Consider the following 11,550-nt stretch of genomic DNA (forward strand, 5'->3'; position numbering starts at 1 on the left):
CAATTAAGGTAACACCTGAGTTAAATCCTTGTCCTAACCTGACCCAGGCAAATAGGTAATGCAGTGCAAACACTTTCCCTGGAAATCCATTCAGCATTTTCTAAACAGTTAAAACAATGCAGCGAGCCTCACAATAAGGCCAGTTTTCACATTGACAGCAGGGACAGCTCTGGAGAAGGGTGGTGCTACAACAGGGAATGTACAATAGAGATTTCACCAATAGATATATACAGCTTTCTACATGCTCTGGTGGTCCAGGAGAGGTACCATTCCCACAGAGATCTTGGCTCGGCTTGTACACCTGCTGCAAATGCATTTTTCATAAAGTGTCAGGTAATTTTACAAGAGTAATTCTGTGTGTTGCTGAAGTGAGTTAATTGCATAAAGATACTGAAAGTTATGAGTCTGAGAAAATTAAATATTCGGGAGAAAGAATCTACTCTGTGCATTATGTAACATTTATGCAAACAATTTCAGGGACATTCTAGTTGTTTTGTTATACATATTTTATATGTGTATCGAATTCAAGATTTCCACTGTTATGGTGTGATCATTTGACAATGCTTTGCAGCTCATTGTACAACTGAGATGACCTTCCTTTAACATGTTAAATGATGAGGTTTCCTTATTTGTGATCATCTACGTGCTCAAGTGGAATACATTGTCCTATGATTCTGTATTGTAAACATATCAACCTCTCTGACATTAGGTTTGCTTACAGAGGTAAAATCACAGTTTGTATGGGCTCTGTCTGCCTCAGCAAGATGAGCTTACACTCCATTGAGTCTGAAAAGAGGCATATGGCATTGCAACAGAGATCCCCCACCCTCCACCCCCTCACCCCCCCTTCATAGCCCGTCATATCGGATGCTTCCAGACTGCTTAATGGCAGTTCAGTGACATTATACCAAGTTTTTCTGTCAACAATCTTCTACATTTGCAACATCTGAGCTCATTGGCTTGTATATAAAATGTTGGTTGTGATTAAGTGTGGGGCCTGAACTGTTCATGTCTGTGTTCAGACATTTGTGAGAGACTGGAGCAGAACAACACAGGAACTGCCCTGCAGGCTCGGGAGTACCATGCCGCCCCACTCTGCAGTCAGTGTGTGCCATGTGCTTATGCTGGTGCTGTGTCTGTCTGCGGCTGAGGACTTCGACTGGACAAAGAACAACCACGGCTCCTTCTATTATGGCACTTTTCCAGCTGGTACTCGCAACCTGGCCTTTGATTCAGTGGAATAAATTCATTACACGTTTAAACAATTGCTAAATAGGATTCATGTGTGCTCATCAGGCTGACTGCTTTATTTGTTAGGATTTTCATGGGGTGCAGGAGGTTCAGCCTATCAAACAGAAGGAGCCTGGGACAAAGATGGAAAAGGCCTGAGCATCTGGGATGTGTTCAGTCACAAGAAAGGCAGGGTCCAACAGAATGACACTGGGGATTCCTCCTGTGAGGGCTACTATAAAATCAAGGTGGGCCATCGGAAAACATGCTGAAAGCAGGGGGATATCATTGGGTTGGTTAGCAGATACATCTAAATGTTTTAAATGTCTCACTATGCTCCACGCGCTTCGTACAGGATGATGTTTCTCTGATAAAGGAGCTGAAGCTCAACCATTACCGTTTCTCGATCTCCTGGCCCAGAATCATTCCCACTGGCATAAAGTGTGAGTAGTTACTGCTAATCCAAGCCTTTTTGAGCGGAACTGGCAAATGTCATTTCATTTTTAAAGAATTTTTTAAACTCTGTCCAATGCCATTTCCAGCTGACCATATAAATGAAAAAGGAATACAGTACTATGATCAACTGATTGACCAGCTCCTGGACAATAAAATCACTCCCATCGTTACACTTTATCACTCGGATCTTCCTCAGGTAGGTATCATATTACTCACCACTCCAATTATATCATTATTGATTTTAAAATAATACACTTTATCACATGCTTTTCTAGGTTTTGCAAGAGAAATATGGTGGGTGGCAAAACATAAGCATGATCAATCATTTCAATGAATTTGCAAACCTGTGCTTTGAGAAGTTTGGCAGCCGAGTGAAGTATTGGATCACCTTCAACAATCCATGGGTATGTATGCAATACTATATATCTTTGAACATACATTCATATTTCATACAAAAACACAGTATTTGATGCATTTGCTCAGTTAAAGTGTCATAGCTTGGTTTTGGATTTTGGAGATTTACATGGGCAGTGCCCACTCTCCAAAACCAGAAGCCAGTCGTGCATATGGCACAGCCATGCTTTTACTTTGGCGTACCACTTACTAATGATGACTGCTGCACTATAGTATTCAGTACATTTGCCATACCTTTTTTTTGTGAGCATAAGTCAGCTGCTCAGCAGCTGTTTTGGAGCATACCAAACTCCCCACTGCACAGGTGTTGTGCATGTATTTTACAGTAATGGTGATAAATAAAAGATGGGACAACTGGGGTGCATTCACTCCGTGACAGATCCTTTAGCTTTATGACTTCCAGAGCAGACAAAATACTAAACAACACCTTGGAGGGAAGAGAAACCCCCTGGTCATGTAACGATCTCTGATTCCCAACCGCAGTCTGTAGCAGTGGAGGGCTATGAGACAGGTGAGCATGCTCCTGGACTGAAGCTGAGAGGAACAGGCGCCTACAGAGCTGCACATCATATAATCAAGGTAGGAGGCTGGGAAAATGTCAGAACCACAAAAAAACATAAGAGGAAACTTTGAACTTAAATATGAAAACTTATTTTTCCAGGCACATGCTAAAGTTTGGCACACGTATGATACACAATGGAGGGGAAAACAGAAAGGTAAACCAGATATACGCTTGGAAGTAAAGAGATCTTTGTTTCTCTCCGTGCCCAAGCACTGAGAACTGCCGTTGACATCTGCAGGTCTGATCGGCATCTCTCTGTCGGGGGACTGGGGTGAACCGGTGGACATCAGCAACCAGAAAGACATTGAGGCGGCTGAGAGATATGTCCAGTTCTGCCTGGGCTGGTTTGCCACCCCTATCTTTTATGGTGACTACCCTCAAGTAATGAAAGACTTTGTAGGTAAGTTCAGCTGTAAACACTTAACCCTGCAGCAAATGTTGTTTCACTAAGGTAATCAACTAATTTCCCGTTGTAACTTGTATCCAGGAAGGAAGAGTGCCCAACAGGGTCTGGGGACGTCTCGACTGCCCACCTTTTCCCCCCAGGAGAAGAGCTATATCAAGGGGACCTGCGACTTCCTCGGCATTGGTCACTTCACCACTCGGTACATCACCCAAAAGAACAACCCAGCAGTCCGTAGCAGCAGCAGCTACTTCACCGATCGTGATGTGGCTGAGCTGGTTGACCCACGGTGGCCCGATCCCGGGTCGGAGTGGCTCTACTCTGTGCCCTGGGGTTTCAGACGTCTGTTGAATTTTGTCAAGGTGACCCGCAGTGTTTTAATATTGCTGACAGACAGTATGTGCTTCTCCTTAAATGCCCCCACTGCAACAGCAGGTTAATTACACTGTTTTGCCTTCTCTCCAGACTCAGTATGGAAGCCCCATGATTTATGTGACTGAGAACGGGGTCTCTGAGAAGATGATGTGCACAGAGCTGTGTGATGACTGGAGGATACAGTATTACAGAGAATACATCAATGAGATGCTCAAAGGTAAATTAGGTTCCATATACTAGACAAAAAGACAAACAAAAGAAAGACTTGCACATGAACTCAAAGTCTCACCACATTTCTCTCACTCAGCTGTCAAAGATGGAGTTAATGTAAAGGGCTACACCGCATGGTCCCTGCTGGACAAGTTTGAGTGGGATGAGGGATACTCAGAGAGATTTGGCTTGTACTATGTGGACTTCAGGAATAAAAACAAGCCTCGCTACCCCAAAGCCTCTGTGCAGTTTTATAAACGCATTATCAGCTCCAATGGATTTCCAAATCAAAGAGAGGTGAGATGCTTCACAGTCACTATCATTACGGTCAAAATATACTTTCTTTTCTCTTTTTCAAAGACATTGTCCAGACAGACGTGTCTTTGTTTACACATGTCCTAAACATTCACAGGTTGAAAACTGGAGAAGGAAGGCCGTTGAGAGCTGCTCCTCCAGCAACCAGCTGTTGGCTGCAGGTTAGTTTATCGTCTCATGATGGTCCTTAATTATATTGACGGGTAAACAACTAGCAGGGGGTAAACAAACTAAGATTCTGACCCTAGAATTATTAAATACAATTAAAGCAATTTGTTCTAAGAACAATTATATTTCTTTTTCTTTTTTTTGCAAACACTTCAGAACACATACAAACAAATAATTAGTTGTAAGAGCGGTGGTGGAAACCTCGTCACCAGACATCCTTGGAGAATACCTGAGGTATCTTCTTTGTTTGCCCCTCCAGCTAGAAGAAAATCCAAGGAACATGCAGAAATGCCAAAGGTTTGGCCAGTGCATGATGAAGTTTAAGACTCGGGGGTACATGTCTCCCGTTCATTTAGCTGCCGTCTCTTGTGTGGGTTTGTGATTGTGTGGATTCAAATCTAACTAACAAGCAAACAAACAGAAAAAAAAAAGAATCGCTAAACTTTAAGCTTATCAGTAAATTTGCCCAGAGAATATTTCACAAAGCAGAACTTTTAGTCAGATAACATTTCAGGGATAACTGACCTGGAATTTGAAAACAACTTCAATTTGAGCCTTGTTTGTTAACGACGAAAGTGATATATATATTGAACAGGTTCAATTTTGATTGATCTCACTGACAAAAACGCTGCTTTCTGAAATATTCCCACATAGCTGCATACAGTTCTCAAAGGGTTAAGTGTTGTCAATCAACTCTGAGTACTTTCTCTTCTTTTGATAGAGGAACAGCGGAGTACTGCTGCCAATATTCTAAGACTTATACATGGTAAGGAAACCCTTGCGCTCATAATTAAAGTCAAATTATGATTGAAATTAAGAAGAGAAATATTAACCCTTTGAGTGCTGTGCTTGAGCTTCATTAGCAGTGTCTGTATTTAATGGTCATATAAGCGAGTTTTTAATGAGTGCACGTGTGTGTGCTTTGCAGACCCTTTGACCAGCCACATGGAGATGGTAACTGAGATCGTTGTCCCCACTGTTTGCACACTCTCTATTTTGCTCTGTGCCATCTTCCTTATGTTCCTGCTGCGGAGGCGGAACTAGGTGTGCATGTTTACAATCACAAGCATCAGCACGCACACACATACACACACTGTACATAAATGCAATGTAAGTACATAATTTCTTTAATAGCTTATGTGTGGACAAAAATGCATTGTTTTGAACACAACTTAAAGTTTATCAATAACATGGATTTGTTGTGCATACAGTATTTACTTAAAAAAACAGACATTAACTGCATACTTTAAATTTTGACACAAACTGACAGTGTGAATACAATTGCAATGCTCAATTTTCTTATTAGAATGCTGCTGGACTTTATTTTTATCTGGATGAAAGAGTTGTTTGGCAGAGTATCTAATGTGTTAATAAAGGACAGGAAATACACACAAATGTACAGAGACTCATATTTGTTCACTAAAGACAATAAACAAAAATATATCGATAGAAAAACATGTTTGTCAAAGCAAGTTTTTGAAGCATGTTCAGCCGTGTCTTTGATGGCCGATGAGAAAGTCAAATATGAAAGCACCTCCTTCGTGTAGTGGTGCGATCCCTAAACTGAAGCGAAGCTGACGAGGCTGCTGCAGCCCAAGGTGGAAAAGAAAGCAGGCTCTTCACCGTCTCCGTTAACGGTCTCGTTAGGATAATCTGGAAAAAAAGGGAAGAAAACAGGCACAACATGAAGAAAATATGTCTGCAATTTACTATGGTAGGTACCATTCATACATTCTTTTTTTTCGGGGGGGGGGGTCACCTGTTTCAAAGATGACGTGATCAACCAGTGGTCTGTCACTGAGCTGTAAGGATGTCCGCACCTCACGAGGACCATTCCCACTGGACACATCCACACTCCACAATACTGGATGCTCTCTGCAAAAAAGAAAAACAATGTTATGATCTATTTTAAAATACATATTAGCTTCTTTTCTTGTTACTCTATAAAATGAAACTACTGTTTGAAGATTTTTTTTTTCTAATTTAAAAAAAAACATGTTTGCATGTTCAAATGGGTTTTCTGAGAGTCTTTAAAGCTTGATTTATTTGGGGATCCTCTTATACTCTGAGCAGTTTTATTCTGCGTTCATCATAAATTCACCCAGGTGTCTGACAGTAACACAGAGCAAAAGTTTGTTTCAACATCCACACAAAGTTCTGTTAAGTTATACGAGTCTTAGAGTAAAGATTTCTTCTTCTCTTTTCTTTTCGCTGATGTGTTTGTTAGTTAAAATCACAGCTACATGAGAAGGATTTCTGCTTTCAATAACAGATGTAACATATATTTTCTTTTGGTTTAGTTCATAGTTCATAGAATCTGTGTGCGTGTAGAGTCTGAGTGGTGTGCATGTGGAAGTTTCCAGAGGGTTTCAGACGGCCCCCTGTTGATGGATGATTAAATCTACATCAGAGGAGCTCACGCGGTCCCTTCAGGACACATAAAATATGAATTTTCTCAGGGGCCAAACTCTTCCATTCTCTGCAAAGCTGATTAATGTCTAGTGCGAATGCATTAGATGACATGATCACAAGACAGTAGCCTCAAACACTGCTGCACTGACAAGTGTTTAAAAGCAAGTCCCACAAAATAACGATTGCACCTCATGAAGACAGCTGGATAAAGCGTCTGTCCACTGATCAGATGTCAGCAACAAAAGGCAAAGCTTACCTTTTTCTTTTCAGCATTGGTGCAGATTTATTATAGAGATAAAAAAAACAAAAATCTAGCTTTTTGCCTCCAATATGTTAGATTGTGCTCACAGTTTGTCCTTTAACACAATCAAACAGTGAAAAATAGGTTGTATTCCTTACTTCTGATAGAAATGGCTGATCAGAGCAGGTTTGATTTGGAGTTTAAATTCATGTTCCTCATCATATGGAGATGTTTTATAGTGCAGTAAACATGATCTATGAAAGAGAAAAAGATGTCAAATATCCTGTTACAACATCACCATGGAAAGCATGTATTTTCACTTGCTCATAAATTGCTAAAATATATATATCAAGTGATTTACTGTGTTAGAAGAAACAGTCGGTCGTAGGGCAAACCCAGGAATGTACTGCAGGTGACGATTATTTCCAGCAGATGGTGCAGTTTTCTGAGTCGGATCACTTGCTCCTGCAGATCAACCTCCGTGCTCAAGTAATAACACTGTGGAGTAAATAGCTCATTTAAGTACTTTATGGAGGGATGCTGTAAAAAAAAATATATATATATATATATTAGCATACTATGAGCTTACCAAGTGGTTTAGAGTTGTCAATTGTTCACCTGAGAAACAAAAAAGAAAGCAAAATGTCTGTGAAATGTGCAATTTATCATCCTTAAAAACCTTAGTTTTAGTAATCAGAGATCTAAAGTTAGACTGCAGCTCAGACATGATGATGGGCAAGTTGTACCGTACACAGAGTAATAAGTTCAAGTTTACCAATAAGGTAGTTAATATAGTCTTTTCTCATCTTGTCCAGACCCATCTCCAGAAGCATGTTGACAGGGGTCACGCCCGTAAGAGACACGTGATCGATCTGCTGGTGGTAGCACTGCAGAATGAGCTTGCTGAGGGAGCTGTTGCTGTCTCTGTGAATCTGGGGGATGTAAAAATCACACACACAGGGAAAAATGAAACAGATTATAAAATATATATGTTTCTTTATGATTCCACATTTTCCAAAGTTACATCATTCTAATCCATGTATTGTTTATTCTTTGTTTTTTTTTTTCAGTGCCAAAGAGAAAAACAGAAATGAAACAAACGAAATAAAAAAAACATTTGTTTCTAGTTCATCTTTCCTGTTTAATAAAACAAATTAAACCCATCTTCCCTTATTCTGTTTTGTGTTTAGAGTGGGGGGAAAAAGCCCCATGTGTTTTTCAGAGTTTGTTCCAGAAAAAACAAAGAAGGAACCATGCACAGACTCGTTCTGTACCCAGGGCTTGATGTCACCATATCTTAGACCTTCAATGACCATCTTCAGACAGTCTCCAATGTCCTGGTATGACGTCACACCTTTATGGGAAACAAAATAGATAAACAGTTGCTGTTGTCTGTTTCCAGCGTTTGTAATTCAAACAAATTCTAGTTTTCTTAATAAACTGACTTCTTCTCATCCGGACCCACAGCTGCTCCACAAAATCCAAATCACCTCTTTCAAAGAAAGAGCTAAAAATGGGAGTGTCTGTCTCAGGCTTCAGCTTTGTGTTCTTCAAAGAGATCAAAACACAAGATGTGTGCAACATTTAAAGTTTCAGTTAATATTCTCATTATTTTAATAAAAGCAAATAATTCATGACAATGTTCCTTTTTTAGTCTCTATCATACCTCTGTTGCTTTTGTAGCCTGATCCTGCAGTGTTTTTGCAGTATTCTGAAGCTCTGAGAGATGAAAAGAAAAAGAAAGTAATGTTAACTATATGTTAACTTTTCGGAATAATTTATTAACTTGTCTCACTGAATGCAGATACCTTCAAGGTAAACCTTGGTCAGTTTTACAGCAGATGTGCTTTCCAAAGGCTCCATCCATTCGGTTTCCCCTGTTCTCAAACCATCAGCAAGAGCCTGAAATAACAAATGTCTCAGATATTTAGCCATTCATTTTGATTGTTACTATAATATCGGATTACAATGAAACCCAAACCTGAAGAAACTCTAGCTCCCTGTACATCTCAAACATTGGACTTCTCATGTCTCCACAGCCTACTTTGATGTTCTGCATATGAAGAGACAAACAAGGCAAATGTTAGTCCAAATTTAATTAAATTAACTAAAATAAAAAACACAATTGCAATTTAATTTTAAATTATAAAAAAAACCTTAGAAATGTACAAAGTACTTCACTGTTAGGAAAATTGATTGTTAAGTTGCAAAGGATTTGTGCTTACTAGTGTTGCTGAAGAGGACAGAGGTGGAGTTTCAAGAATACTCTCCACATGACTCCACTTGAAATCCACAGTCACATTGCTCAGAGACTCGATGGTGGTGTGTTCAACAACAGTGGACCCAAACAAGCTGAACCTAGCGCTGCCTTTAATCCCCATCTGGAAATATTGACATATATATATATATAAGATGCAAGTGAATGAACATTCATCCACAGAGGGCAGCATGGTTTCAAACATGCTTACTTACTGTGGATGGGTGATGCCTTTTCTTATGCTCTTGTTTAAGCTCCTTTAAGCTCATGAGAGATTTTGTATCCGTAGTTGAACCTAACAGTATGCAGATCAGTAAAGACAAATGTCAAAATTAAAGTCTAAATACGTGCCAGAGTCTTAAAGGAGTTTAGTGTCTAAACAATACCTTTGCAGGTGACAGAATACAATTTGATACTGGTTACTTTGTTGCCCAAGCAAATTGGTTCGGCCCCAAACCAAGTTGTTCCAGCAGGGTCTGACATGTCACAACGCACCCACAAAGGGTACAAGGCAAGAGTTGTCTCCATAGCTGACACACCTGTGTTTTGAGATAATGTGTACCAAGAAAGCAACTGTCTATATGGAAGAAAAAAAAAAATGGGTTTATTATATACACAGCCTAAAGAATCATGCTAGCATGTCCCTCTTTTAGATGAAATGTTAAACTTCTTAGCATTGGTCACCTTGCTTTCATGACTGTGAGAGGCTGTGGTCCCACTTCCATTTCCAAAACATCAGCACCATCAACAGCACCATCACCAGGCCCATCATCATCATCAGCATCAGCATCATCACCCACACATTTCGATGTCTCAGTCGTTTGCTGATCCTCTGGTTCACTTGTTTTTGGAACCTAGTGAAATTACAAAACATGACCAAGTGGTCAAAATGTAAATCATCCTCTGTGAAGCACGAGGAGCTATAATATTGCCGTGGGCATCAATGGCTTCAAATGCACTGAGTCGATGCTATTTATTTGTTAATTAGTTATTAAAAGGGAGGTATTACAGAAGAAGATGGTTATATTCAGAGGTGTATGTGAACACTGTCGGCAGAGATTCAGCCAAATCTAAAACACACTTTAAAATTGAAAATAATAATAAAAAATACTGTTATTATAGCAAACCAAAAGACCAATGTTAAACCTTCTTAATTTAAGTCTCTCAAATAAATAACATAACGCAGTTGCAGCAAAGGTCTGACAATGCATCACCAGTGAAAGAAATCAATTATTTGACGATATCCATGGACTCAAGATTTACATATTATTTATTAATTAATTGTAAGTTATTTCATGAAAGAAATTCTCAACAAGTGATAACAAATGAAAATTTCATGCACGTATGTTTACTAAAATAATTTGCATTTGAAGCGTATCCTAAAACTCCTTAACCATAGCTTTCTTAAATTAAACCTTATAGCTTGTACTGTAAGTCTGTTTTACTTGGATAGCATATAATACATATATAGTAACCTGAAAAAGGGTTTGTTAAACATTTAAAATACTGTAATACAAACTGGATCCCTGTTCAAATATTTCCAGAACAAACTGATGCACTGAATGTGCACCATCACGTGATTATGTGTATCTTTACTTCAAATCATCTAAAATATCAGTTACATCAGAAGAGTTTAAAAAAAAAAAAGTATTCACATAAAAATGTAAACGTGTTCTTTATTTCTGGGATCAGCTGATATCTTTACTGTGTGGCATTTAATGTGTGAGAAGAACAATGTTACTCACAAGTTTTTGACAGACAAAGACTGTCTGGTTACCACAATACATGTTAACTGCATCAAGTTTGCTCCCGTTCATCTTTAATATCTGGATTTCCTCCTGAAAAATACAAATGTATCGTAGCTGTTAGTTAATACAAACCAAACACGGACACGATCACCCCAGGGAACATTCAATTACCTCATATGTACACGAATCACCACCTTTTTCATCTTGTAGAATTCTGAAAGCAACACATGACCAACAAAAACACTGAAAATAATTTAGATTCAGAAAGATTTGTAAATTAAAAAAAAAAATGAACAATGCATCCAAAACTCACCGAAGAATCCTGAAAAACTCCTTGGCACAAGATAACACTTTTGAGCCCATAACGAAATGAACGCCAAGCGTCTTCGCTACAAGAGAAGACAAATATTGAAAGCAAACTGAGAGAAGTAATGATGTCAACTCGCTGCTCAAACTTCAAATGTTGATGTTTGGACACTCGCGCGCTCACTCGCTCTGACGACACAGGGTCAAAGGTCATCTTATCTGTCATATATTTTTAGATAAAAGAGAAAAAATAATGACTTATATAACGTCGAATAATGTATAACACAAAAATAACAGATTTTAACCGTGAAAAAAACTCATTATTTTAAAAAGGTTAAAAAAGAGGAAAGTAGTCCGGAGCTTCCGTTTATACTCCCCCATACGCCATGAAGTAAAGAAATAGTCCCAACTGCAAGAACAAATCTTAAAGGTTTACGCTAATAATGACTGAGC

General features: G+C 39.0%; 2 protein-coding genes across 5 annotated transcripts; one reads left to right on the forward strand and one right to left on the reverse strand.

Annotated features, from left to right (window-relative positions):
* The first annotated feature begins 133 nt into the window (after positions 1-133).
* On the forward strand, positions 134-5,586 carry lctlb (lactase-like b). 4 transcript variants are annotated; one of them, XM_061721776.1, is made up of 15 exons: positions 134-333; positions 1,023-1,209; positions 1,318-1,478; positions 1,586-1,673; positions 1,773-1,882; positions 1,962-2,090; positions 2,584-2,679; positions 2,762-2,816; positions 2,901-3,062; positions 3,150-3,427; positions 3,531-3,657; positions 3,748-3,947; positions 4,063-4,126; positions 4,393-4,466; positions 5,062-5,586. In XM_061721776.1, the coding sequence occupies exons 2-14, from the start codon at positions 1,083-1,085 to the stop codon at positions 4,455-4,457; spliced, it is 1,662 nt and encodes a 553-aa protein (XP_061577760.1). In that variant the 5' UTR covers positions 134-333; positions 1,023-1,082; the 3' UTR covers positions 4,458-4,466; positions 5,062-5,586. The 4 variants fall into 4 exon arrangements, with proteins under 4 accessions (XP_061577760.1, XP_061577758.1, XP_061577761.1 ...); XM_061721774.1 differs by lacking the exon at positions 4,393-4,466 and adding an exon at positions 4,855-4,899 and having other exon boundaries at positions 5,062-5,585; XM_061721777.1 differs by lacking the exon at positions 5,062-5,586 and adding an exon at positions 4,855-4,892.
* On the reverse strand, positions 5,264-11,270 carry zwilch (zwilch kinetochore protein). Its single transcript, XM_061721772.1, has 18 exons — positions 11,105-11,270; positions 10,963-11,005; positions 10,789-10,881; positions 9,728-9,897; positions 9,430-9,620; positions 9,259-9,338; positions 9,012-9,167; positions 8,768-8,839; positions 8,595-8,688; positions 8,453-8,505; positions 8,232-8,334; positions 8,061-8,140; positions 7,562-7,718; positions 7,376-7,404; positions 7,148-7,284; positions 6,945-7,040; positions 5,893-6,008; positions 5,264-5,786 (listed from the first exon to the last, which is right to left on the reverse strand). The coding sequence occupies exons 1-18, from the start codon at positions 11,152-11,154 to the stop codon at positions 5,692-5,694; spliced, it is 1,815 nt and encodes a 604-aa protein (XP_061577756.1). The 5' UTR covers positions 11,155-11,270; the 3' UTR covers positions 5,264-5,691.
* Between the last annotated feature and the right edge of the window lie 280 nt (positions 11,271-11,550).

The sequence above is a fragment of the Cololabis saira genome, chromosome 5 (genome assembly GCF_033807715.1).
Source record: "Cololabis saira isolate AMF1-May2022 chromosome 5, fColSai1.1, whole genome shotgun sequence".
Lineage (NCBI taxonomy): Eukaryota > Metazoa > Chordata > Actinopteri > Beloniformes > Belonidae > Cololabis > Cololabis saira.